The 27,100-nt window shown below is 30.9% G+C and overlaps 2 protein-coding genes and 1 non-coding gene across 3 annotated transcripts; 1 reads left to right on the top strand and 2 right to left on the bottom strand.

Moving 5' to 3' along the window:
• Nucleotides 1-2,253: 2,253 nt before the first annotated feature.
• Nucleotides 2,254-3,650, bottom strand: LOC113872604 (AP2/ERF and B3 domain-containing transcription factor RAV1-like). Its single transcript, XM_027510292.1, has one exon. The coding sequence runs from the start codon at nt 3,520-3,522 to the stop codon at nt 2,431-2,433; it is 1,092 nt and encodes a 363-aa protein (XP_027366093.1). The 5' UTR covers nt 3,523-3,650; the 3' UTR covers nt 2,254-2,430.
• Nucleotides 3,651-12,945: 9,295 nt separating this feature from the next.
• On the bottom strand, nt 12,946-18,249 carry LOC113872525 (receptor-like protein 4). Its single transcript, XM_027510149.1, has 9 exons — nt 18,031-18,249; nt 16,887-17,963; nt 16,655-16,805; nt 16,486-16,557; nt 16,112-16,180; nt 15,659-15,727; nt 15,164-15,241; nt 14,344-14,549; nt 12,946-13,556 (listed from the first exon to the last, which is right to left on the bottom strand). The coding sequence occupies exons 1-9, from the start codon at nt 18,116-18,118 to the stop codon at nt 13,450-13,452; spliced, it is 1,917 nt and encodes a 638-aa protein (XP_027365950.1). The 5' UTR covers nt 18,119-18,249; the 3' UTR covers nt 12,946-13,449.
• A 4,207-nt stretch (nt 18,250-22,456) lies between these two features.
• On the top strand, nt 22,457-22,528 carry TRNAD-GUC. Its single transcript has one exon. It is a non-coding gene; the product is annotated as a tRNA-Asp (tRNA).
• The last annotated feature ends 4,572 nt before the right edge of the window (nt 22,529-27,100 follow it).

Raw genomic sequence — 27,100 nt, forward strand, 5'->3', positions numbered from 1 at the left:
AATTAAAGATAATTAATAGTATTATGTCTACAAAACCATTAACTCGCAGAATTTTTATTAACATTTCTCTTTCAAAAGGATTTCCTTTATTTTATTTAGACGAGAGAGCAAGAAAAACTTGTAAAAAGAAAATTTTAAAATTTAAATAAAAAATAGTTTTTTCTTACTATTCTTTTCCTATTTTTGCTTGACTAAATAATAATAAATAAATTTTTTTTTCCAACCATTTGATGATTTTTTGTTTTGTATGATATGCAAGTTGTTTAGAGGACTCACAAGGCGGCTTGGAATAAAATTATCTTAATGAATAAGATAATATAGATTAGAGATTAGAACTCCTGTTTATCGTACAAGAAAAGATCAAGTTAGAATGACAAAAAATCACTTAGATTTATTCTTAAAATACATTAAATTTAATTTTTGAATTTGAAACTCATTAAAATTAATTTAGACCTGACGATATTGATGAAAAAAGGGGTCACGTACACCTCTATAAGGCCAAAACGAAGAATTTATTGCAATTCAAAGGTGAGATTAATCAACTTTAATTTAGAAAAAATATTAAAATTAACTTTTAAAAAATTTAAATTTTGACAAAAAAAATTATTATGCATTTTATATAAAATTTATTTAATTTTAAATATTTTATTTAACAAAAAAAGTTCTTAGTAAATATTTTTAGAATACTGATTAAAAATTTAAATTTCTTATTAATTAATTAAAAAAATTTATAAATTTTTTTTAATTAGTTAATAAAATTCTTAGCAAGATTAAAATAGTTGTTAACTTATTTTTTTAAGTATTGAAAATAATAATTTTTTATTAAAATATAAATTTATTATTTTCTCAAAATAATAAATATTTATGATAATTAATTTATTCTTTATCCTCATCCCTGGTGTTAACAATTTTCAATTAAAAAACAATTTTAACAAAATATGAGCATTCCAAAAACAGGGTACAGGCAAGTCCATAATTGGAAGAATGTTAGAAGAAGCTTTTTCTTAGTTTCATTCTTTATTGGGCAAATGTCTGGTTATCAACTTGTTCACATTCCCATGGACCCCCTAAATTATTATTTTTTATGAATTTCTATTGTACCTTTCTCATTCCTAATAAGCTTTAAGGTAAATGCTTTAATTTGGAAAGCCATGCCCCTACACTGCAAAAATTATATAATTAGGAGACATATAATAGCTGGATAAAATTAAAAACTTAGTTATATACCACTTTACCTTGAAGTAGTCAATGTGAGCTCCATATATTTTAAAATGTTTTAAAAAATCTTTTATTACTTAATTGATTAAATTCTTTATTTAAGACTAAACATATAAGAGAGGTAATATATATATATTATAATTTTATAGTGTAAGTTTTGTGATAAGTGACAAATTTTAATTATGTAAACAAGTTCTAAATATACATAAGCAAATTACAAAATAAACATAACGTATTTACGGTTTAACATATGAATAATTACAATTTAAACTAATATATATATATATATATATATATATATATATATATTACTTTATGTGCATTGCTAAATAAAAATAAAAATATATTATATAAATATATTTAATTTAAGAAATTTTATGAATTTTAAAAAAATTTAATATTATTCTTAATATTAAATATTTTATTCAATTAAATAAAATAAAATAAAGAGAAAATTTTTAAATTAAAAAAATAAATTTAAAAATTTATATTAATTAAAAATAAATGTTTAATATTCAAAACTATTTGTGTATGATAAAAAATAAATATTAACCAGATATTTTTTAATAAATTTTTGTTATTAGTTAAAATTTGTTAAAAATAATAAAATTATGAGTTTCATTAATAAATTAATAATTTTAAAAAAAATCTTATCAATAACAAAAAATGTATTGTTAATATTTATTTTATAAAAAATTAATCTCTAAAACTATTTTCATTAAATAAAATGAGTAAATATTATATTATTTATAATAAATAAGTTATTTCACTAAATAAAAATTTTAAAAATAAAAAATTGTAAAAATTCAAATTTAAATATTTAATAAAATATTTAATATAAAAAAATTACCCGCTATGATAAAAAAAAGTGAAAAATAGAATAAGTACAATTATTTAATTAAATAATCATTGATTAAAAATATTATGGGACTAAGCAGCCAAATTTAAAATAAAAATAAGTATTGATAATACATAAAACAGTTTATGGTGAGATCAATTTAATAAAGTTCTATCAAATTGCATAATTAGAGTTGACAGAGGGATAAAGATTATAAACATTAATCCTTCTTCATTGTTTTGTTTTTGCTTGTACAAATTGTGTTGGCTCTAATCTTACTCTCCTTTAGTCTAAAAATATACATATTTTCTCTCATGATTTCATCCCTCACAAAAATTCTAGAACTTACAAAAGAGAAAGAGAGAAAGGTAATGTTACAAAGCTCCAACAATCTTAAACTTCTTGCTACACTCTAAGGCAAACAGTTCCATCTCTTTCCTCTTCCCATTGCAACCAACCCTAACAACATCCGAACCGGGTAGTTTCAAAAGGTTAACCCCAAAAAGCCGAACCATCTGAACCGGCTCAACTACCGGTCCAACCGGAATAAACAAACCACCCCTGTTAGCATCGACATCATTCACACTCCTTCCCTTGCAGTCTATATAAAGCTGTCTCTCCGGTCCGGTCGACCTGTAAAACCGAACCGCATCACCGGCTCTCAGATTCTTCTCCTTCACGAACCGGCTCCACCCTTTGGTCAACACATAGCTTTGGCTACTGTTCCAATAAGAGTAACGAAACCGCCACACTTTCCCTCCAACGTCCTCGAAATTCAAGAGGACGCCCTTGGTCGCCGCCACGCACGGCGATATTCTTTCGCCGGCGATACTGCCCAACGGAAAGTGTTTCTCTGCGTGCTGCTTCGGTATCACCAACCGATTCAACTTCCCCACGTCACTCGGCGTAACCGTTTTTTCGAACAGCTGCTCACGCGCCCTCGCGTCGCACATGCCACGCGATGTGGACTTGCCGATCTCGCCCCCGCGGTGGCTCGTGCCGCGCTTGCTCTGCTGGAGCTCGTCGTCGTACGTGTGCTTGCGAAGCATGTCCACGATCTCGGATTTGGAATGCGAGTTGAGGAACTGCGCTTCGGCGTCGTCGGAAATTTCGCCGGCGCCGGCGATGGGCTTGAAATTCGTGACGGCGTCTTTACCGCGGAATCTCTGCGCCGCGATGTCGTAGGCTCTGGCGGCTTCGTCTTCCTTGTTGAAGGTTCCGAGCCACACGCGCTGGTGCTTCTCGTAAATCTGAGCGCCCCAACGGCCGTTCGGTTGTGGCACCACGCCTTTATATTTCGACGACGGAAGTTTCCGGGAGTCAGCCTCGCCGGAGCCTCCGCAACCGTCGAGGTCAACGCGGCTGGGAGTGTTGGTCGACGGCGGAGATTGCTTCGCCGGAATTAGGCATGCGGAAAGAGAGTCACTGCTTGTGGTGGTATCGTCTGTGGAGCTGCCTCCATCCATTTTTTTTTTATATAACTGTTAACAAACTTTGGTTTTTGTGAAGAAAGTGGTATGAATATTTGAGGTAGTGTATATTATGAAGTATGAGAAGTGTGAAGAGAAAGTTGAGAATATGTATGGGTTGTTTTGAGGGTGGATATATATAGGAGGAACCTGTCTTTGTTTATTATGCTTTAATGGAAAATGAAATGTCATGAGGTTTGGGCATCATCGGTAATTACTATAATTAGTTTTTCTTTCATTTATTGTGTGTGTGTGTGTGGGGATGATGTAGGTATGGGTGGGTCAACTCAGTTTGAGATGGAGGAAGATTCATTGGGTGTCTCTGTGTGACAACATACAAAGGATAAGATCACAAGCTGTGGGTCACTTTTCAATTTCATATTCATTATTTCATTACAATCTAAGCTATTATTATAATTTTACATTTTTTAATATTTTATTTATTTTAAATAATGATAAAATCTTTTAGTATAAACAAATTAATTTAACTGTGATTTTGAACTCTAGTTATGTCAGTAAATAAAGACGTACCAGCAGTTAGTTTCAATATGCCGCATGCGATAAACATGGACTAGTAATTTATGGGACCAAATTATACTTGACATGATGTTAATCCACTCAAATTTAATATTATTGAATGCAAAGTGACAGTTCTATTTGAACCCGGCTAGAGTCACTTTCTACAAGAGTTTCATCTATATTCGAGTAAAAGTTATTCTTTATTTAAACATTTTTAAAATAATATAATATGTGATATTATTTATATTAAGTTATATTTTAATTTAAATGTAAAAGTATAATTTAAATAAGATGTAATAGTAAGTTAAAAAACCAAAGTGACATGTATTTATCTACTCTTGTACTATAAAATTGGGTGCTATTTTTTCTTTATTAGTAGCATAATTTTTCTTTGTTTAATATATATTTTATTTTAAATAAATTTTAAAAAGTATCTCTTTAATTTATTTTTAATACAATACAAAATTTATCATCAATAAAAATTATATATTATTTTCATGAATCTATATTTTTATTATAAATTTTAAAATATTTAGAAATTTACTCGCTAATATTGCATTTAAGTTATCTTAATTTGTTTTTTATTTTATATTTTTAATTTTTAAACATAGATTAAATAAATTTTCTTTACATATAATTTTTCAATAAAATAAAAATACATAAAAAATGAACATGACGAATGACGATGACAATAATTAAAAGAATAAAAAATAAATATTAACAAACTATATCCTATTTAGTTCATGTTTAAAAGATTTAAAAAAAAACACAGAATGTAAAGTTAACATTGATATATATTCACTTTATCTGCCCTAAAAATGGAATCCATGACTAACATGATTCTAAGTTGTGGGCTGTGTATGTGACGTAGGACCCACGTGAGGGGGGGAACCTTGATTCAGTGAAGGTCGTATTACCAACTTGATGGGGTTCACATGAGGGTGTGGGTGGACCTTCATCTACTCAAGTTCATCCCCCCTCTTCTTCATTTCCTGCTACTTCCTACAACACACCCTCTCACCATCGTCTCTTATCCTTTTGTTTGCTTCATCAAATTTTACTCTATTATTCGTTATCGCTTTTCATGAGACAGTGATCTACTCAAATTACAAATTACCAAACAGGAAAAAGAGAGGGCTTTTTTTTATTTTTTATTTTTATTTTGTTCATCCGAGAACTATGGATAGACATAAAAATTACTAGTTTTTTGTTAAGCACCATCGTTGTTGTTGATTTTGTTATTATGTTTTGTTGATTATAATAAAAATACATTCTATTTGCCATTCATTTATTATAACAAGCTCTCAACCAAAAACAACTTCTTGCCCATCCGTGAGTCCCCACATAACTTCACATCCCCAGTTCGAGTATGTCTTATTGGCCAGGTTCACCTTAGTATTTTACCATCAATTTTAACTAAAATGAAAAATAAAAAAAGAAAAAGCTCATCCATTGCACATTCCTCTTTTTGCTCACGATAATATTGATGATCCATTTATCTTGTTTGTCCAACGAAATCTAAGATTCTAAATTATCCAGAAAGTTGGCAATAATACTTCTTAGAACGACTTGGATTCTGTGAAACAGATCATTGGGACATTTGTTGTCATGCTCGGTAGTTGTTACCTTATAATTTTATATGGATGTACATTGCATTATTATTCCTACCATTTTGGTTTTTTTTTTTTCAATCAGACAAAGTCAAGCAGTATATAGATTTTTTTTCCTTTTTCATTCACAAGACTATAATCATCATTATTATTTTTATTGAAATGTATATATTTATTTACATTTTATATTGTTAAATACTTATAAATGAAAAAGAAAAATAGTGAAAAGAGCTTTGTCTCGATCAAACTAATTAAAGTCTAATATGATTTCTAGTTTGGAGGGTGTAAAACAAGTATTAATAGCTACTACTTTATACATAAAAATAGAAGAAAACTACTTAATCAGATTTAACACGAATCTTTTTGGAATGGATTTAGAAATACAATGGAACAGTAAATGTTATTTCTATGTAATATATTTTTATATGATTTGTCCGCTTTACATAATAATATTAATTTTCGTAATATAGCTAATCATAGCAAAACACTAATAATTATATAAAAATGAACTGAGTGTTGCCATATAGAACAAACATGCATATTATTGCGCATACACGTACGGAAGAGTCCTTGGCTATGGGAGGGACCACAGAAGCAAGTTGATAAAAACCTGAGAGCTGAAGACAGTGTGCCAGTTGTTTTTGATGAGTTCCACTTCAGTGGTTTACTGGCTTTGGTTTTGTTCAGTCTTTGTGGACCCTCTAACAACATGAGAATCTCACAAAAACTTTTCAATTATAGCATCCAAGAAGATTTTAAGGATAATCCATGCATGGTGGATGATTACTAGTTACTACCAACTATATGCAGCCTACATTCATCAAATAATACAAAACATTCAATTAATACAAAACATCCAAATTAATTGAACGTCAGTAGTTTTGCTCTCAATTGCTATCTCAACCGTATTATATAAAAACTTTGTGTTAAGATGTAATACGATAGTTAAGAATAGAGGTAAAATATTTCTTATAAAAGTTAGGGGTTAGGGTAGTCCTCCTTTTATAAGTTAACTTTTAAGAGTAAGTTAGACTTAAGTTTCTTATCATAGTATTAGAACTTATTCAATTTAAATGTTGAACTGTCCTAGATAGATGTTCAGTTTTGTTGGGTTTACCCATGCAGATGTTCAGTGTTGCAAATTTTACACATCAAATGTTTAATCCTGAGTGTAAGAGAGGTGTGTTAAAATGTTCCACATTGATTAAGAATAGAGTCAAAATACTCCTTATAAGAATTAAGATAATCTTCTTATCGTGAGATAGATTTTAAAAGTGAGTTAGGATGAGTTTTTTAACACATTGGTTTTCTTTATTTACTTTAATTTAGATTGTTGAGTTATATTTTTTAAAATCTATTTCTGCATAATTATCAGTCTTTTTTTTAAATAAAAATATTTATAAAAATCATTTTAAATGAGATTAATTTTAAAAAAATATTATTTTTAGTTATATCATATGATTTTTCACCTAATATATTTATTTTTAAAATTTTATTTTAATTCAATAACATCGTGTATAAGAAAATTCACTAGTTATATTGACTGACGAGTCTCACATAGGATATTGTTAAATTTAATTATTTTTTGAAATAAAAATTAAAGATAATTTTTTTATAAATTATGTTGAAGATAAGATTTAGGTAAAGTTCATTAGGTATTTTTTTTTATGTTGTTTCTCAGTCAAATTTTAAATTTTACTTCAATAATTTGCAATAACATTAAATATTCATGTTTTAATGATATAAAATTTTAGTTTTAATAGAAAAATATAAAAATATTAAAAATACTTAAAATTTTCCTTTTATTCAATTAATTTTTAATATTTATTATATAATTAATATATATTTTTATCTAAAATATTAATAATTTTTATTAGAAATATTTTTTTTGAGGTAGATATATCTATAACATAATAGAATTAGTTTTCTCAACAAAATTTTTCTTGTACACCGAACTTAATAAAGAGAACTTGCTGAAGATTTAATTTCAAAATAGCTTTTTGTTTATACTACAGACTCTCAAGTTTCAGTAAATCTTAAACTTTTTATATAGCATGTAGGTAAAATTGATCTGTAAATTTACTTAACCTACCAGGTCACAGAACTATTATGTTCACTACTTCTACTGTGTCAATTATTACTATTATTGTGTAATTAAGTAGAACCATTGATTTAGACTGGCTGGTTCCATTTTGACCAGCCAATTGTGAGCAAATGTATTTTGGTCTAAATTGTCACAGGCAATTTGACTGCAGATCGGAGACATATAGTTCTGTTTACACTTTTTAATTGTGGACTTTAGATTCTTATGGATAAAAAAATTTCAATATTTGAAATTCAAATCCAATTTTCTAATTCATATTTTGTTAAATGTTATTTTAAATATAAAAGCTCAATCCAAATAAATAAAACACCTAAAATAATCATGCAAGAATTAAAATACATTGATAGTATATTATTCAATTATGAATTCATGTTGCCCAGAAAATAAGAAAAATGTTTTATCAACAATTAAAGTAGACAACTAAAGGTTATTCTGTTTAGTTTTTAAAGATGCTTTTTAATATAAATAATTGTAGATAATATTTTTTAAGGTTGCCAAACAATGGAATTAATTACGGCCACAATTAATCGTGTTGAGTCAAAGTCAAACAAAATATGGACAAGCGGAAATTGTTGGCCACCTTCGTTATTTGTTTTTCACTCAAGCGTCGACGTCTCTGACATTTCACTGTTCAAGTTGCCAAAGTATACTGTAAATTAAACTAAATATTTGATAGACATCCATGGAGATGTCTATATTCCGCAAGAGAAAATAATAAAAATATTAAATATAGATGATATTATGTAATAAAAAATTAAAATATAAAATAAATATTAATATTACTTAAGTATTCATGAACTATAGATGATAAATTCATTACACCACTGATAGAATTCTCCAGAAAATTTGTATGGAGCATTTTTTTTCAGTAACAAGTAGGAAAGAAGGATCCCTTTTTAGGTGACCCAAGATATAGAGGTCAACCAAGGGAATCAGGTTAGTTGTCCATTATATTACTTCCAGTTATATGCGGCATAAAATCTGATTGCTGCACAATTATGGACAAACTCAAATTTAGCTGAAAATAAAAAAAAAAGTACTATGATGTTAATTATTTTTTAATAAATCCATAGTGTATTTTAGTTTATAAGATTTTAATTTCTCATAATTAATCTTTATAGGTATTTATTTACTCAAATATCTTTCATCCCCTTTTTTTTATAAAATAATTAACATAAATATAGCATAGGTGTAGTAAAGGATTTTATTATATTTTATAAATATTATTTTTTCTTTTTCTTTTAATATTTTATGTATCTTTTTTTCACTGAATTATAAAAATTAATAATATGATATACTTTTTTTAAAAGCGTAACAATAGACATTAAGTACTGTCTATAGCTTCGGAATTTGTTGGCATTAATCTCCTAATTAAAAGATTAGGTTGATAAGTGGGGTTAAATGTATGTTGAAACCAATATAAACAAACACTCGATGCATTTTAATTACGTATATCTTATATTATATAATAACTAAGAACTACATTTGCTGAGTTTGAAGTCCGTCTTCTCATAGTCAAAGCATGCATGGCTGGAAGAGAAAATGTTTCAGGCAGAATAATATAAATAAAGTCTTATATAACGTGTTGCGTCTTAAAAGTCATGTATCCATATATTGTACGTTTGTTAAAGTCAATTTCCACGTTTGCGTTTGTGGCTGTTCATCATCTTGGTCTGGTCAAAGTCGACGAACACGTAGTTCAAATTCTTCTATGTAAATAGTAACTTCGAAATGTCGTTTTACTTCATCGTTTTAAGGTGCAAAGTTATACACTGTGGGATGCTGTAACCAACATGTATACATACTGCCAAATTTGACCCACCAGACCTTATATTTTTCCAAGAAGGACATGCGTAGATGAAGGATTAATAGATAATAGATTTTGGGATGATTCACTAGATGTGTTTAATTAAGTGTGTGTGTTTAAAATTACATTCAAAAATTTATAAATGTAAATTCAATACAAAAGTTATAACTAATAATATTAAAATAAATTTGAATCTCTTACTATTTAAAAGAGAATCCAAAAATACTATAATTAAAAAAAAATTGTTTAACTCATACTGTGTGGACATGCCAGTGCTGAGCGATTTCAAAAGTACATTTAGAGTGAAATTGCTTTGTATTTTTAATTATAAAAACATTACTTTATTTTTTAAAGCATATTTATATAAAAACAAACCAAAAAAATGTGACACTTTTATAATTAAAAATAAAAAATATAATATTTTTCATTTTTCAAATCAAACCTTTAGTGTTGACGATCATAATTAATGTTTTTCGGACAAGAAATTTTTTTAAAAAGATCTTGGATACAATAACTGGGAAATAATTGAGCATTGCTTTTAGTATCTAACATGTTATTTTATGTGAATATTTAAAATGATCAGGTAAACCATAAAAAATGTTGATGTTTTAATTTGAAGTGGTTAACTGTCAAGATCTTCATTTAATATATTAAAGTATTAATAAATTAAAGAAATTAAATTATTCTATTATAATAAAATATTAGATTTTTCTAAATAATACATGACTTGTGGAATATTATTCACAGAATTATAACTATTATTACTGTCAAAAGAGTTTTTTAAAAATAAAATTAGTTAAATTTTAAGTATAGTTTTTTTTTTAAAAAAATTTATTTTTAATTAAAAATATATTTCAGTAAAATATAAAAATTTAATATTATCGGAATAAAATTTAAATTTTAACTAAAAAGTAACATAAAAAAAATCGGTCTTTATTAATTTTGTCCTTGAATTTAATGCAATTTACATGATCAATTTGCATGGCATAACTACTAAGCAAAGCATTGGGCTCAATATTATATATGCAAAGCCAACGAAAGTTGACCAACATATCATTGAGGCATTGGTTTAGTTGAAGATATTAATTAGGCTAATTAAAACATAATTATCGTAGCCCCCAATAATCAATATGTTTGTCCAATAATTTCTATTTTTTCTTAGTCCATTATTTTCCTCTCTTAAATATATCACTTTCTCTTCCTCATCGTCGACCAAAACAGAACTTGAAGAGTGCAAACGACGTCCTCATTATAAACTCAAGGTATTTCGCTTTGTCGTTTTGGTGACAAGGCATGAGAAAAGTCAAAGTTCAACTGCTTCATCAGTATGGACAAAAGAAACTACTTCAAATATACGTTTAACTCTTATAGCGTGTCGGTTTCTGCTTTTTAATTCTTTTTCAAAGTGCGTATATATTAATACTATACTATATTTTGTTCCATTGAAAATGAATTCACGTTTATTTTAATATTATAAATTATATTTTTTAATGTTAGTTAATTTTTAACACAAACTTAATAAATTATTTGATTTTGGTAAGAAATAGGGATGCTCTGATAACAATTTTTATCTTTTTGTAAAGTTGAAATTTGTAAACATTTTAAAATTAAGTTAGTGAGCATTTTAGCAAGCAAGTTACTCCTTCTCTCTTATATAGACATGAATTAGTCCGAATTTTGAAAGTTATACCATTATGCTGACATTAACTGATTTAACAATCTCAGTTAGAATGAGTTACCCTATGAACCCGATGCGTCAGTAATTAGGCGTTGGAGAAGCACTTTTACTGCAACATGAGCAAACAATGTACCAACCTTTCTTATTGCTCAATTATTGGAACAGTGGAGAAGCAGCGGCCAATCAGGAAGATTTAAAGTAGGCAAAGAGAGAAATTAAGATTTAAAGTGAAAAGCTTTGTTGGGACGAAAAGTCAATATATTTGGCTCCGAAAGAAATTACGTGGGAATAGGTTTGCAGGTGGAAAGGAACAAAAAAAGAGTCTGTCAAAATCACAAGTTGTTTTCTGTGGAAGGGAAAAAAATTGTTATAATTTTAACCATTAAATTGACTTTATAATAATGAAAGATTCCATTAACACGATAATGTGTTGTTATTCCCTAATAATAATAATAACTCAGTTTTGTTCCACTAAATGAGATTTAATATATAAATTATGCGACACCTTTAAATTCAGTAAAAAAATTAAATTTTTAATAATATTACTAATCTGTAAATTATTCATAGGTATAACACAAGAAATGCTTCATGTATATCTCCGGACAATTTTTAGTGTGTATCAAAGTATTCTTAGCAACGGTTATAAACTAACCTCTTTCAAAACTTAGATGTCACGAAAATGAATTTTGTCTTATCCATACAGAAACCTAACCATAAATACAAGAGCAAAAAACTAAAATACAAGAGTTTTGCTAACGGTTGCTCTTTGATTAAAGGAAAAAAAGATTCGATTGTTGCTATATCTGAAAGTGAAAATTAAAACTATTCACATTTACAGAAAGCGAATAAGGGTGTTGATTTTATGGCTAATTCGGGTTGTGATCAAGAACCTAATATTACCCGCTGAATATAAGATAATATACCCTTTAAAATGTTGTTTACGCAGAGTTTAAAAGAAGAGGAAAAGAAAATGTTTGAAAGGTAAAGAAAAGAAAGAAAAAGAAGAGAAGAGAGTTTTAATACAAAACATTCTAATTTGAGAGAATTTAAAAATATATGGTTAGGAAGGTTTTGGAAGGTCTAAACCCTTGTCTTCTCGTTTCCTTTTTTTTTTTTTCTCTAAAATCTAACTCAAACAAAATCTTAATGTCTCCATGGTAGCTGCAAATATAGTTATTCTTGACGCACTACCGTTGAGAAACAATAGCTAGAGTATGATTTACGACGCAACCTTTGAACTCTAGCTTACGTTTTTACTGATATGCGGTTTCTCTTCATATAGGTCAAGATAACACCATTCAACTTGCATGCTTTCCAACTACCATGACAATACTGAATACTCATCAGAAGCTTACAGAATAGTCAAAATGATTTATGAACATTAGAACAATGTCTAATATTAAAGACAAGCAATCACTAGTCACTGACAAATAGCATAGTTATTTTACTTGTAAGGTATATATATATATAAAAAGCTTAAACTAAGTGGAAGAATTTTTTAACTTACACTAATAAAAAACTTTGTTATTTAATTTTTCGATTCTGTCCTCTCACCAATCGGGCCCTTAGACACTTAAGCCCCTGACAGTGAAAGGGAAAAATTCTATAAAAGGTGTCCTTATTAGATCTTTACAGGACTGTGGACCGAGAAATGATGCAGATTAAAAGAGGAATTGCAAGCAATTCTAAAAGTATTTATGTGACGAAAATGTACGTAATTTTCTCTATTATGCTTTACTTGATACATGTATGAAAAAGCTTCGACAGTACATTGTACACTAAAACTCACTGATGTTTAGCTATATAAATCAGTCTACAGGGTTATGAATCAAGCAGAATTGATGTAACATGAAAAACTTACACTAAATTGTTGCATACGTTGATGGGTTATTCCTATCAGGTATTCGTCAAAAGGTACAGGTGGCTAGTGTAGTGATATAACCGGGGATATTCCTTTTTATGAGGTTTCAGGAAACAATTACAGTGCATCGCAAAAGGTAGCCTGCAGGATCCTCGACGTGACAAATAAGTTGTAAGAGAAAAGCAGAGACCCCATAAGCCAATTTTTTATCTTTCTTAAGCGACCTTGCCTCATGGCCGAACTGGGATGCTGCAATCTTGTACGTTCAATCACTTTCTCTAAGCAATGATGGTGTATGTTTAGCCGAATCCTATGAAAATCAATCTTCTATTTCCATTAAAAAAGTTATTGTGGAGTAAAAGGTGAAGGCAATCCCTTGGCGTGTTGACTCTCCAGCTCAAGAAGCATCAACGATTTCTGCCTCTGATAGCGGTTTCTCTTGGCAGCTAATGCTGCAAAAGAAGCCATAAAATAGTCGACATTAAGCACGGATTTAAACATCCACAGCCTTTCATATAAATAAAATTAAAAATTTCATATAAAACCAAATATCCCATTTATTAGGTCGAATTTATGCGGCTCAAAGTTAACGTTCAATGCTAGATAGGAAATTCAACACGAGAGAGATCAATTTCCACGAAAGACAAAACCAAAAATTATGGCAGGAACTATTTACAAGGCCACTGTAAAAAGGGTTGATAGTCTTTAAATTAAATGGCTCCCGCTTCATTTGACCCAACGTCCCAACCCCAGTTTGAGCTGTAAAATGGTAGTTATTCATAGAACAAAATAATGATTAGATAAAGATATGGTACATGATTCCAATTTTTACTCTAGTTTACAAATTCCTATTAAGCTTGCGCCTGCACAATCGAGTTATTTTGCCACCTTCAGCAAATAATAGAACAAATGAAGACTAGAATGATACATATATCAGGATTAATGATATCAGATTTATGAAGGATTTCTTCAATGCTCATGATGGGAAGTTAGAAATTATGGAAATTTTAACCATTAGAAGAAAAACAAATGTAAATACGGCACAAAACCAGTTATTAAAGTATATTTGTAATTTTGTATGAAGTTCAGGAGAAACAGAAAAGAGCACGCTACTACACCGATAAAGCAAATAAAGCAACATCACGTTTAGCCCCAGAACATTAACACAATACTCATTAGCATGAGTTTTATATATAAAAATTATTGACAAACACAGAATCGCATTGAAATCATACTTACCCATTAGTTCATGAGGCAGACCAAAGTCATAACCGTTCCTTTTCTTCCTGATGTAGATATATGCCACCAGCAGTGCCACAAAGAAAACAAAAAGACATGACATGCCTATTGCAATTTTACCCCGAGTCGATAATCTGCCATGCTCCCAAAACATAGGACATGAAGGTAGAGATGGTACACCACACAACCCCTTGTTGCCAGACAGACTGAATGAAAACAAATCGAATTGAATACAGAAAAGAGATTATTTCTCGTTGGATAATACAATTACAAGATAACTAGACTTATAATAAATACAAGCATAAATTTCCTTTTGCATATTTTGCAACTCAAGCAGGTTAGATAACAACAACTGTTGTTTAATTACTCAGACAGACAAAATCTTGGCCGGAACATCCATGCAAAACTGACAGTTTTGCTTGTATTCCAGCAAAACAAATAAGTGCAGCAGAACAAGTAAAACTACCGTGGGTGACTTAATTTAGTTATTCCTTTTAAGAGATTGAGGGCAAGTCATGGTGGAGAAGACTTGGTAAATCAAATTTACTTCCGCTTTCCAGAATTATTAAGCTAGACACGAAAATTATGCAGACAGAAATTAGAGAACAGGTGATTAGCCATGATGGGCCGAGTGTGGCAGTTTTAGGCACACACTCTCCCGCCAAAGTGACAGAAAGAGGAGGAAAAATGGACAGACACAGACAACAATAAACTGAATAGGGAGAATCATACATTCAAGCCAAGTAATTCAAGATTTCAATCTGAACACGACATTATGCAGAACAATATAGAGTAGAGCTAGCAGATTGAAGTGTCATACTCAATTACTCCACCGTGCACACCAACCGAATAAAGTTGCTCTGGCACTCGTCCTTCCAATAAGTTACCATTCAATAGCCTAAAATGAATAAATGGGTTAGAAAAACAAATTAAAGTTACGTAGCATAAATTGTCAAGAGAAGTAAAGGGAGATCTATTTAACACTACAACAGAGGTCAGTAGTTATCTATTGTCTTCAATCCTAACATCAAGGGAAATAATAAGGCTGTCAAAATGAGCACTAAGAAACCAGAATGATCAGTAAAGAAGATTTGAAATCAAATTACAAAACTTCACATAACAATAATGACGTATTTTACATAAAAGCACATCCCCATTTTAGACAGAAAATGATATTTAACTGGAGAGAAAATAATTGCTAAAATTAGGGGACGGACAATACATCTTGCAAAACCGCAAAAGGAAAAACCAGGATAATAGAATAGGTTCTTTGTAAATAAAGACAGACACATTAATCAATGCACTGGATACTTACACAAGTTTCAAATTCGAAGATGCTAGACTATCTGGTATGGATCCCATTAACTGATTGTTGGATAAATCCCTACAGAAAACATTGTAAATAAATTATTAGAATTTCAATTTTCAAATAAATAACTTACATTTTATGTTTGGTAATAACAAAATGCTTCCGGTCTGCAGATGGAGTTCAGTAGTTTACAAATTGAGCCACACTTCAAGGTTTAGTTATATTATTTTTCATATGGAAGATACAAAAAACTGTGCAAGAAAAATACATAAACACTAGATATATACCCGTATTCACTGTATTACCCTTTAATGGGTAAAAATGTAGGAAACAGTTGATCAAATATAATAAAATAAAAACTTCATGCAGCTGAGTTCTGTAAAACATTACAATAACATGTAAAAAGTAATAACAGCTCTGCGAGTAACGGTAACTAACAGAGATAATATCTGATCTTACACTTGTACCAGGGATTCTTGACCAAGTCCTGGCGGTATTTCACCCTCCAAGGAATTAGAACTCAAATTCCTGTAAAAGTAAAGATAAACAAAACCAATTTGAACTTGAGAGAACAGTTAATCTAGGAAAACACATGCCACATGCTACAGAATGCAGAGCAGGTGCTACAGTTCATGATGTTTCTATCTACATGATTTAACAGATCAGAACAAAAATACTGTGCGGGCACCAAAATGAAAGAAAAGTTGGGTTGGAAGTACAGAACCAAAGCTGATCATTAGGAAAACGGATGGACATAATGTTCAAAATAGAAAAGACAAGGATGGATGTTAGTACAATGCGAACCTCAACAGCATTTGACAGCTGATACTTACAGGCGAACCAAGTCGGACAAAAAACTAATTTGGTCACTTATGTACCCTTTCAATCCCTGACTGCCAAGATCTCTGAAACAAAACACAAAGCAAAACCGGTTATTGCACACAGCACATTATGAGAAGAGTATAGTATAGTAAAATATGTAGCTGTGGAGGGAAAAGTTACATTTCACTAATGACAAGAGAAGTTTTATCGTTACTCATGCGGCAGGTAACACCCTCCCAAGCATCCCAAGTAGTAGGAGCACAAGGATCACCATTCCAACCCATTCTACTAGGAACACGAAGCGACTCCTTCAACGCCTTCATAGCACTCACTACAAACACTCAACATAAGTAACATACACTGTTACAATTCACAACTTCATAGCATTATGTTTAGGGATAGAGATTAAGACCTTGGAGAGGGTGAGTGGAAGGATCATTGGGAACCAATGCGTAATTCTCAATGGCACTAATGAGAGGGGCACCAACAACAGGAACGAGCTTGAGGCTCAACACGTTGGTGCTAAGGTTCTTGACGGTGTAATGCAAAGTAAACGCGGCGAAACCACCCACTTCCTTGAATATATCAACTCTGGTAACGTTGTTGCCGTTGATCAACACGTCGAAGACTCTCTCCCCCGCTCTCTTCACGGTCGAATCAATCTCCGCAAAGTGCAACCACACCGTATAGTCCATCTTCGCGTCCACTTCCAATTCGTACCCCAACGCGCCCTCCGTCGTAACCGACGACTGGTACACCTTCATCGGAAAGTAATTAGGCTCTTCGTTGGCGCCGGCGATGGAGTTCTCCGTTGACAGGACGTGGACAATGTTGGAGTCCTCCGGTAGGTTTCGGAAGGGGGCGTCGGGCTGCCAGGAGCGGCCGAAGCGGTCGGTGTCGTTGGTGACGCCGGGGCCCCAGTGGTAGTCAGAGCCGCAGGAAAGCCGGCCGTAGTTGACGAGGGCGAGTTTGTGGCCAGTGGTGGAGGAGTCGTAGGAGGCGGGATCGACTTGGACGAGCTCGACGGAGGAGACGATAGGGGCGTCGGTGGCGAAGCCGTAGAAGCAGAGATCGGTGGTGGCGGTGGTGGTGGTGGAGGAGGTATTAAGAACAAATGCGAAGAGATCGGAGTAAGCGCCGTCGCGGGCGGTGGACTCGGGCCAGGGGGAACGCCAACTGAAGAGTACGGTGGCGGAGAGGGCGACGTCGAAGGAAGGAGGGCGTGACTTGGCGTCGTAATTGTCGTAGACGGTGAATGTGCGGAGGAGGTAGCGGCCGGAGGGGAGAGAGGGGAAGGAGTAGCAGTTTTTCTTGCCGAAGGAAGATGGCGGGAAGAAGCGGAGAGTTTTTTCAGAGGGGAGACGGAAGCGGAGGGGTTCGGATACGATGGCGGAGGTGCCGGCTGTGAAGAAGCGGTCGGAGAGCCATGTGGTGTTGAAGGGGTCTGTGGAGTTGGTGGAGGTGCCGCAGTTGATGTGGTTGGAGAAACCTGTGGAGTGTGATTGTGTTAATCGCAAGTGTTACTGTTACTGTTAGTTTGGAGGCGAAGTTCTTACCGTAGGGGTATGGTGGAGTTGTTGATGTGGTGATTGTGATGCTGTTGAAGACGAAGAAAACGAGGAAGAAGGAGTGGGGTAGATTCATGGTGTTTCTTGGAGTGAGAGTCCCAGTGTGGTTTGTGACGACATATTAATCAATCTTAAAGACAAGAAAAGGAGGGAAACAGCCGAGATTAGCGGCAGAACCACCTTCAATTCAACCATAGCAGGTATGCATTCCCATTCCAAATCAAATCTTATTAACCACTCTCTTTCAAACATTTTTTAAATAATTCTGAATCAAATATTATTAAAAATTCATAGTTGTACATGTCTACTAATCCATAAACAAGTTTTTTAGGTTTAAATTCGTCCTCCCAGGATTTGGGTGTTTTGTCCTCCGTAAATTATCTCTTTTGCCCCATAATTTAGTAGAAAGTCAGGGAATTAGTAATCTATTAATGTGCCCAACCTTCTCTTTTACCTAGAAAGTCATCAAGTATGGTTACTGTGGAATATGCTTCACTTTTTCCTCTACCTTCTTTTGTAAACTCTACTCCTATTTATTAACCACTAAAGCAATAAAATATTGATTGGATTGGAGAGGGACAGGCAATAACTAACAACTAAGTACCCTGCTTGGGTTGTTACTAGATAAAGACCAACTGCATATTAGGGAAAATCACAATTAAATAGATAACATCTTTAAGTTGGATTTATCTCTTCTAAAATAAATATAAAATAAGAAAGTAATAGTTACAATTGGTGGTAAAATTAAAAAGGAAAAACTACTCAACTTATCATATGTATCTCGTTAATCATGCTTTATATCGGCGATTTTCTTTTCTTTTTTTTTTTATCTGTTTATATTGCTCATATAATATTATGTAAAATAAATTTAAATATATATATATATATATATATATATATGATCGTTTATGACAACAAACATACAGAAAATAGTAGTTAGAGGATGTTGTGGACTGACAATAAATTTTCTAATTGTGGGACACCCAAAAATAAGTCCTCAGGTGTGGGAGCACTCTAACAAGGAATGGCAAGCATCCAAGGGGAGTTTCATATTTTATATCACATGGAATCAAAAGATGCATTCCTAAATTATTTTTACAGTTTTTTTAACGTGTACTAAAACCAACATGTTAAGAATTTAAAATATAACTTCTTATATTTATTATTTTAAAAATATAAAAACATTGAATATATACTTTTATAATAATTTAAAGTATCTAATATATCATACTTAGTATTTTTTTTATAATTTAATATGTAGGCCCGGCTCTGCTTGGTTTGTCGTTGAGAATCAATTTATCAAGAACCGGAAATTAATCAATGTCACATAAAAATAATACAAACTATTGATTTAAATTCTTAGATTAATAATTTTTCATAAAAGTCATTTACATTAATAATGTTTTTAGTCATCGAATAAGTTTAGGTTGAGGTATAAATGTTTATTTATGAAATTTTATAAATACAAATGTGAACGTGAAGGTAAGTGCTGCAATGCTCACCCTTGGTAGAACGAAAACTGTTGGGTCACATAAGAAAAGAAATGAAAAGTGTTATTCTAAAGTTGGGAAACGTTGGGTTCTGAATTTTTGTTATATCTGAGTCAGAGACTGAAATTGGGTGAAACGGGGATTCTGAATTTGTGTTGCAAAAGACGTGGTACCCACTCACCCCATGCTGTTGCTAGTCAACCCACCAACATTGCAATACATCATAATATTTAGGGAAGGGTAGGTGTTGCATTTTACCCATTAAAAAGTTTTTTTAATTTTAATAAAACAAATATTTCTATATAAATCACTTTTTATACGTCCTAAATTTTTTTAAAATATATTTTTTATTATTTTTATTATTTTATAAAATAAATATTAAATAAAAATGTGCATTTGTTATTTTAAATAAATACACCCATACAAATGCACAGCAAAAATAAAAAAAATGAAAATAGACAGACACGTCTTATAAAGAGTCTTACTTTCTTAATAATAGAAAGATTGGGGAGATTTACATACATGAAAAAAAAAGTTTTTTATTTAATGCGAAAATAAAATTGAAGCAAACATCTTAATTTAATAAAAGTTAAAACCGAATATCTCTAACATTCGTTGCTTTCATTTGACGACGAGGACATGTGATTAACGTAAATTTGTGCTCAACGCGATGAATCATTTTCCAGTTCAATTTTAAAAGTCTATCCTTCGTACTGATTATTACATTTGAGAGGTAGTAAATGCTTAGAACATGTTTTACTAATTGATACATATTAATCTATTAATTAAGGTCTAGTTTGAGTAATTTTTTTTAAAGTTCTTATAAAAATAAATATAAAAGATTATAAATTTTTTAGATTAAGTTAAAAATAACTTGTATTTTTCTATTTTTTAGAATTTCTGAGAAGTTCCCTAATTTATCTTCTCTAAAATTAAAAAATATATATTTTTAATGTATAAAAAAGTTATTTATGTTTTATATTGTTTTTTTTTCTACAAAAAACTTCTCTACATATTTTAAGAATTAAAGTGTACAAACCACTTGCAGAAAAACGTTAAAATTCGCACCATATTCAAACACCTTGAGATAAATCATGTTATGCTATCAGTCATGAATTTAATTTATGTTTCTACTATTTAATAACGGTAGTCTGTTGAAAACATTGTTATTATTAAGATTTTTATTGAAACCCAATTTGGTATAGTAGCGCGTAAAATTAATATTTTTACATTATAAGTTTAATTTAAGTGTTGATTTATTTCATTAACTCTATTTTCGTTTTTAATCTTTTAATGTAGTTTCTTGTTTTATTGTTTTTCGCATTGATACTCATCTCTTCTAACTTGAAGTGTACGTTTAACACTATTAATTGATTCCCAAGACGTTGACATTTTGACTAAGGTTTCTTTTTTTTATGTTTTCTGTTTCTTTTCTACCTTTTCTATCTGTGTCGGTACTTAATCCCTTCTACAACCTTAAACCATCATGTTTTCCATTCTTGGTAGTGTTTGTCACATGACTACTCTCCTCGTCAAATTTCATATAGCAGATCTTATTTCAATCATCACACAATACATAAATTGATTGTCAGACTTTGTTAAATCACCAACTTTCATCCTCATTTTTTAAAAAACTAAACTCCACACTCAAAAAGGCCCTTAACTTAAGACTCCATCATTATCAAACGACTCTAATTAACAAATAAGTCATACAAGCGCCATAAAGTTGCACTTTCACATACTATAGAAACATTTACCTTCATTTATATCTGAATAAAGTTTGCATCACCTAATTCGGAACACTATTGTTGAGAGGCATTTATAGTGTTTTAGGACTTACATAGTAAGAACAAGATACTTGAGTGCTACCAAGAAGGAAAGAATGTAAAAGAAAAAACTCTAACTAAGAATACATTAATTTGAGGCACAATTTATAATATTAAATAACATAATGATGAGAAAAGTATTAGCCCAAAAATTTTAAAAGATTAAAACGAATAAAAATGAAAACATATCACTGTAATATGATTTTTTATATATATAATATTTAACAAAAATTGGGTCCATACAACAACGTGAAAATATTCTTATTTATCAATGTTTTTTAATCTCTTAGCACGAGTTAAACTTGAACCCTAAGCCTAATTGAGTTGCGAGGTTGTAACATTGTAAACTGGATCACTGTCTGTCATCTTGGACTCTTGGGCACAGATACATGCTTCAAAGCCCAAAGTAAATAAAAATTCAGAGCATGACAACGAGGAATCACAAAATTGAGGTTGACCCAGAAAAAAAGCATGGCAATCAAGAAAACCATATGCTAAAGATCAAATCCTTATTCATAAAACTACTCACTTCACGTTTCTTCCTTTTTTTGTAGTCAAAATTGCAATATACACATGCTATACATTTAGGATTTCACTTTCATTTCTTATCATTAATATATTGAGTCGATGATTTAAATTATACAAATAATTCGGTTATAAAATTGGAATAACATATTTTATTACAAATATAATTTTGTTTTAAAATTTATTATTTAATTTTTTTGGGTTATTTGTTCATTTTTATATATGCCTGAATTAAGGTGTACTTGGTTTTTTAGAAAATATAAATAAAATTGAATTAAAAGAATGTGGGGAAAAATCTTCACTAGTTTTCTTGATTTCCCATAACCTGTCCTTGATACAAAATTAAAATTCAGCGTTTTTTAAAAATAAAATATTTATTTATTTTCCATATAAAACATATTGTTAACTTCCCTAAATCCCCATACTTCTCCAAAAGGAAGTGTTATGAACGAGGAGCAACATGCTTAAATATGAATTTTCATTTTCATTTTTATTTATTTAATAATTTTTATAGTCCAGACTTCTCTTTTTATATACTATATAAACAATATTTTTGAGATTAATTTCAACAAAGTCGTTGTAGTATAGTGGTGAGTATTCCCGCCTGTCACGCGGGTGACCCGGGTTCGATCCCCGGCAACGGCGATTTTGCGTTTTGTGCATTCTTCTGTGTCTGATTCAGAAATTCTGAATAGAGCTTTCTTTCTATGGGTTTTAGGGTTCAGGGAATAATGATTTAGTTTGTATGTTTAAGTACAAACGACATAGAAATAGCTCCCTTTCTCATTCATACCAATGATGTTAACTTTTTCTGTTGATAATGGTTTTCCTGTCATAAACAGATGAATTTCCCTGACAGGTTCAATATCTTTGGTGCTAGTAATATTATAATCCTTCTTACATATTTGTGCTATCTCAGCAAAAATATTGCATATACAAGCTTTACCCTTAAAACTTGTCAATATATTTCTTGGCTATCTTGAGCTCACACATTCTTAACTGCTAGCTGCAATGATTCCATCATTTAATTAATTATATACAGGAACTAAACTAGCTTCAATTAACTTGAGTTACTTGGTTTTCACCAACACTCTGTAGTGAAAATATTTACACTGATTGATCAAGGCGGAGTTTCCAAGTGTTTATAATTATGCCATTTTCTTATAGGTCTATTATGTACTGTGGTACAAATGTATGAGAAAAAATTGTAGGGTCTACTTGTGGTCCTTTTAATATTTAATATAATCATTCATGTAAAAGCTAAAACTGCAGGTCTTACGTACAATTCAGCAGAACTATGAGAAAGGTGTCGTGTGAGTTATTAGGCAAATACGTAATGACAAACTCAGGAATACAAAAAGATTGGTGGATTAATGAACTGAGATTATTGTCTGAGCTCTATTCTGAACTCTGAAATAGCTTTTTCTTCAGCATTTATCGTCAAGGTGATAAGTTATTTTTTTAAAATTTTTGTAGAAATTTGAGCCCAAGAACAAGAGTGCATAGAGAAATGCTAAAACTTCATAAAGAAATAATAAAAACCTTGAATGAGAATGTGGATGTGCTCTTCAATCAAAGCAGAAAAAGCCTGTAGTGGAGCAGATGGATCCCACTGAGGAATGAAGATTGTAAATAATTATGGTACACGTGAGAACTAATTATCTTGATGAGATAGAACACTTCAGTATGAAAAGAAAAAAATAAACCGAGTCCGATGGAGATGTTACTGGAATCTTTGGACCGCACGTGTATACCTGCTTTATGAAGATATTTTGACAAGGTGTTGAACGACGGAAATCGTGATACTAACATAATATCATCTTAGAATGACACCTTTTTTTTTTGGCCAGCTGTTATCCCATCATGAAAGAAAACTCATTGTTGCCCTTAGACTTTAGAGAGCATGAAAAGACCTTGTAACTTCTCACTTTAATCTTTTATATATATCTTATTTAATTAGGACTTGATTGAGTGAAGATGGTAACTACTAGAGATTTTCTATGGGTTACCGTTTTACTCGAAGATTGGATCCTACTCTGGATCTGCAAAAGTTGACTACTTTTTTTTTTATCATGACTGAGGAATAACAATTTATTGCCAACTGTTATTCTTGTATTCTTATAATTTTTTTCAAACTTATTTTGTAATCAAATTTATAATATAATTCTTCGTATGAAACAAATACTTAATTAAGCTGAATTTTTAAATGCACCCTTAATTTCCGAAAAAAAAAAAAAACTTGTGACTGTCAATCTCATTATGTTTGCAAGAATTCTCATGAATTATCTGTGCTTTGAGTTCTAAAGTTGCATATACATTGTTAGAGCAATTGGTAACAGAGTAACATGTCATTGTTACACAACAGCTATGAACCATGCTGTGTAGGCAGTAAATTAGCACTTGGCAACATATACTTAACGCGCTAGTATTATGTCCGTACACAAGCAAAGCTGTATTTATTACTTAACTAGTAAGCCACGCTGTGTGGTATTGCACATAGAAACAAGTTTTCTATCAAGAAAATTGCATTCCCATTTGTTATATGGTGCTAAGTGGTAAGAGAGGACAGCCAAAACTGCCTAATAAAATCAACACAAAAGGGTATTTGGGAAGAGAGTGAAGGAAGGAACATGTGGTGAGTTTGTTCCTTAAGAAACAAGCATAAGGAAGAGGGATGGAAATGGGTTTGTAGCTCCAAGCCTCAAAGGCTGAAAGTACATATAAAAATTAAATTACTGTGTATGTTGATTATACCGCAGGCAATGGTATTGTGAATCACGAGAACTTCACGTGTGACTCTGACCTCCTTGTTCAGTACAACCGACCAGTTTTTTTCTTTTTAATTTCATATATAGCATGGTTGGACCACTTTCACTTTGGTCACCAAGCATTTCTGACATTATTAAGTTTTCACAGTTTCACTTTGTTTCACGCTTTCACATAGTGAACCGATGGTTCAAGTGAATACAATAATTAAATAGGATTTGAAAGTTTTGTATTTTTATGTGAGGGTCCAAATCCAATAGGCACATCTACTGTTTTCAAATAATCAGTTCTCTTAAAAGCTGAAGTTATCTGAAAAATGTCATTATTCAATATGCAGGTAAGGTTGCTTAAATGCTCATAGTTGCAATTAAATTAAAATACCACAATTTGGTTTTCGATTGCTCTTCTTATGACATTTAAGCAAAGTGATCTTATTTGAATTTTACTAATCTTGTGCATAGAAAATTTCTTGAGTTCATTACGTGTCAAAGTAAAAATACACAAGAAAAAATTGCCTCGTCCTTATAAAATCGAGGATAAATGAGTCCCCTTGTCACTTATACTTCACCAAACTCACTGTTTGTTTCTACTTGAAAATATTCCCTTAGACATGGGACATTTGTAAAATGATATGAAGATCTTCAAGTTTGAGACGGGATCGTACACACATTTTGTAAGTGTTTAGGGATATTTGTGCAGATTTTAAGATAAAGGGGAATTTTGTGTCAAATCAACAAGATGGAGAGAAGGAAGAACAATTTATTCTAAAATTTAAAGACTAATTTGAAACATTATGCAAAATGCAGGAGTAACATGGGAGTTTATCAAGGGAGAACATTATACGTAAATTCTGTACTTATTTCTCAAAACGCGAGAGACGACGAAACATAAAATAAAATGTTCTATAAAATGCTAAATAAGGAAAGATAAGTTAAACAATTAAATTTATCGATAGCTTAGTTGAATTTAGATATATAGTGTTTATTTAGAATGAAAGATACGAAATTGGACAGATTAATCTAAACACATACTCTCACCCGACGAAGCCTAATTTTGTACAAGAAGAAGCTTGGTAGAAGCAACAAATGCTGACAAGCGCGTAATTCAATATTTAAGTGCTTAAAATTGCATGAAAACTGAAGTGAAGAAAAGAGATTAATAAGATTATTATTATTAGAACATGCCGTTGGAAAAAGGTTGGCATCCTAAGTGACTTGAGGAAGAGCACGAGGTAGAGCAAGTGGATGATCATTTGTGATCAATGATTAAATTAAGGTTAACACACGTTAATAAAGTCCATAAATTAATTAATCTTCTAATCGTAGGATTTTCTCACTCTTAAATAAAATGGTGTCCCTTCTTATGGAATTATAGTCAAAAGCTTGAAACTTACGTCCTTGGCTACTTTTCTTAGGCATCTATGATGTTGCATAAGAAAAAATAACTTTCCCCCTTTTGATTCATTATATTTGCAAGATACTGTCAGGCTTATGCAAAAGCCACTTTAGCTTATTTTATAGAAGTTCTAGGACAAGAGATACTAACCAGTATTTTATTTGGATTTTTTTATCTTGTTTCCAATAATATTTTGGTTTTTCTGTGAGGAGAAACAAAACAAAGTGTGAAGGGACGGAAAATTCTAGCCTATCACCATGTGTAAGAATCTTGTATTTTTGCCTTAGCTCATGCAAATATCTCATTACTGCTTCTATATTCTATTTGTCTCCTCCAAAGCTGTCAGAACCCTGTAATATATTCTAATATTCAGTGGGCTTGAATATCCATTATGCAGCTTTTGCCTATAGATTTTAAACTGATCTCAGAAAAATCTCCTATCTAATAATTCAGTGAGGCCAAATAATTAAAATAGTGTACATATGTAATCAAAAGAGAGGCCAAATCTTTGAATCATCTTACTTGGAAATTTTAGATTTTGGTCTTAAGCGAGTTTCAAATCATGTATCGAAACCTGTCTTTCATCTGTAATATTATAATTTATTAAACCTTACTTCTCCTCAAGCCAATGAAATTGAAGTTTTCATTATAATGGGATAATGTTCACTAATTTCTGTTGGTGAGTGAGACTTGCGATAATTTCTAAACTGTATAGTATTAAAAGGATAAATGAATTGAGTTGTTAATAAATTACATAAGTTTGATTTTAATCATGACTCAATCATAGGAATGAGTTATACTCAAACATCATCAATTTAACGATAAAGACTCATGAATAATCTATGTGTATACATGATAATGAAAAAGATCAACTTTAGATATTGTTTATTTTCTTGCTCTTTTTATTTTATTTCATATTTTAAGGATATTATATATATATATATATATGAGATAAGATTTTTTTATTCTAATATAAATATAAAAAATTTTACATTCAATCTAAACCTTTTATTTAACTTAAATTTAATAGGTTATAATTTATTACTTTACTGACTG

Source organism: Abrus precatorius, unplaced genomic scaffold, assembly GCF_003935025.1.
Source record: "Abrus precatorius isolate BTA unplaced genomic scaffold, Abrus_2018 Scaffold7, whole genome shotgun sequence".
Classification (NCBI taxonomy): domain Eukaryota; kingdom Viridiplantae; phylum Streptophyta; class Magnoliopsida; order Fabales; family Fabaceae; genus Abrus; species Abrus precatorius.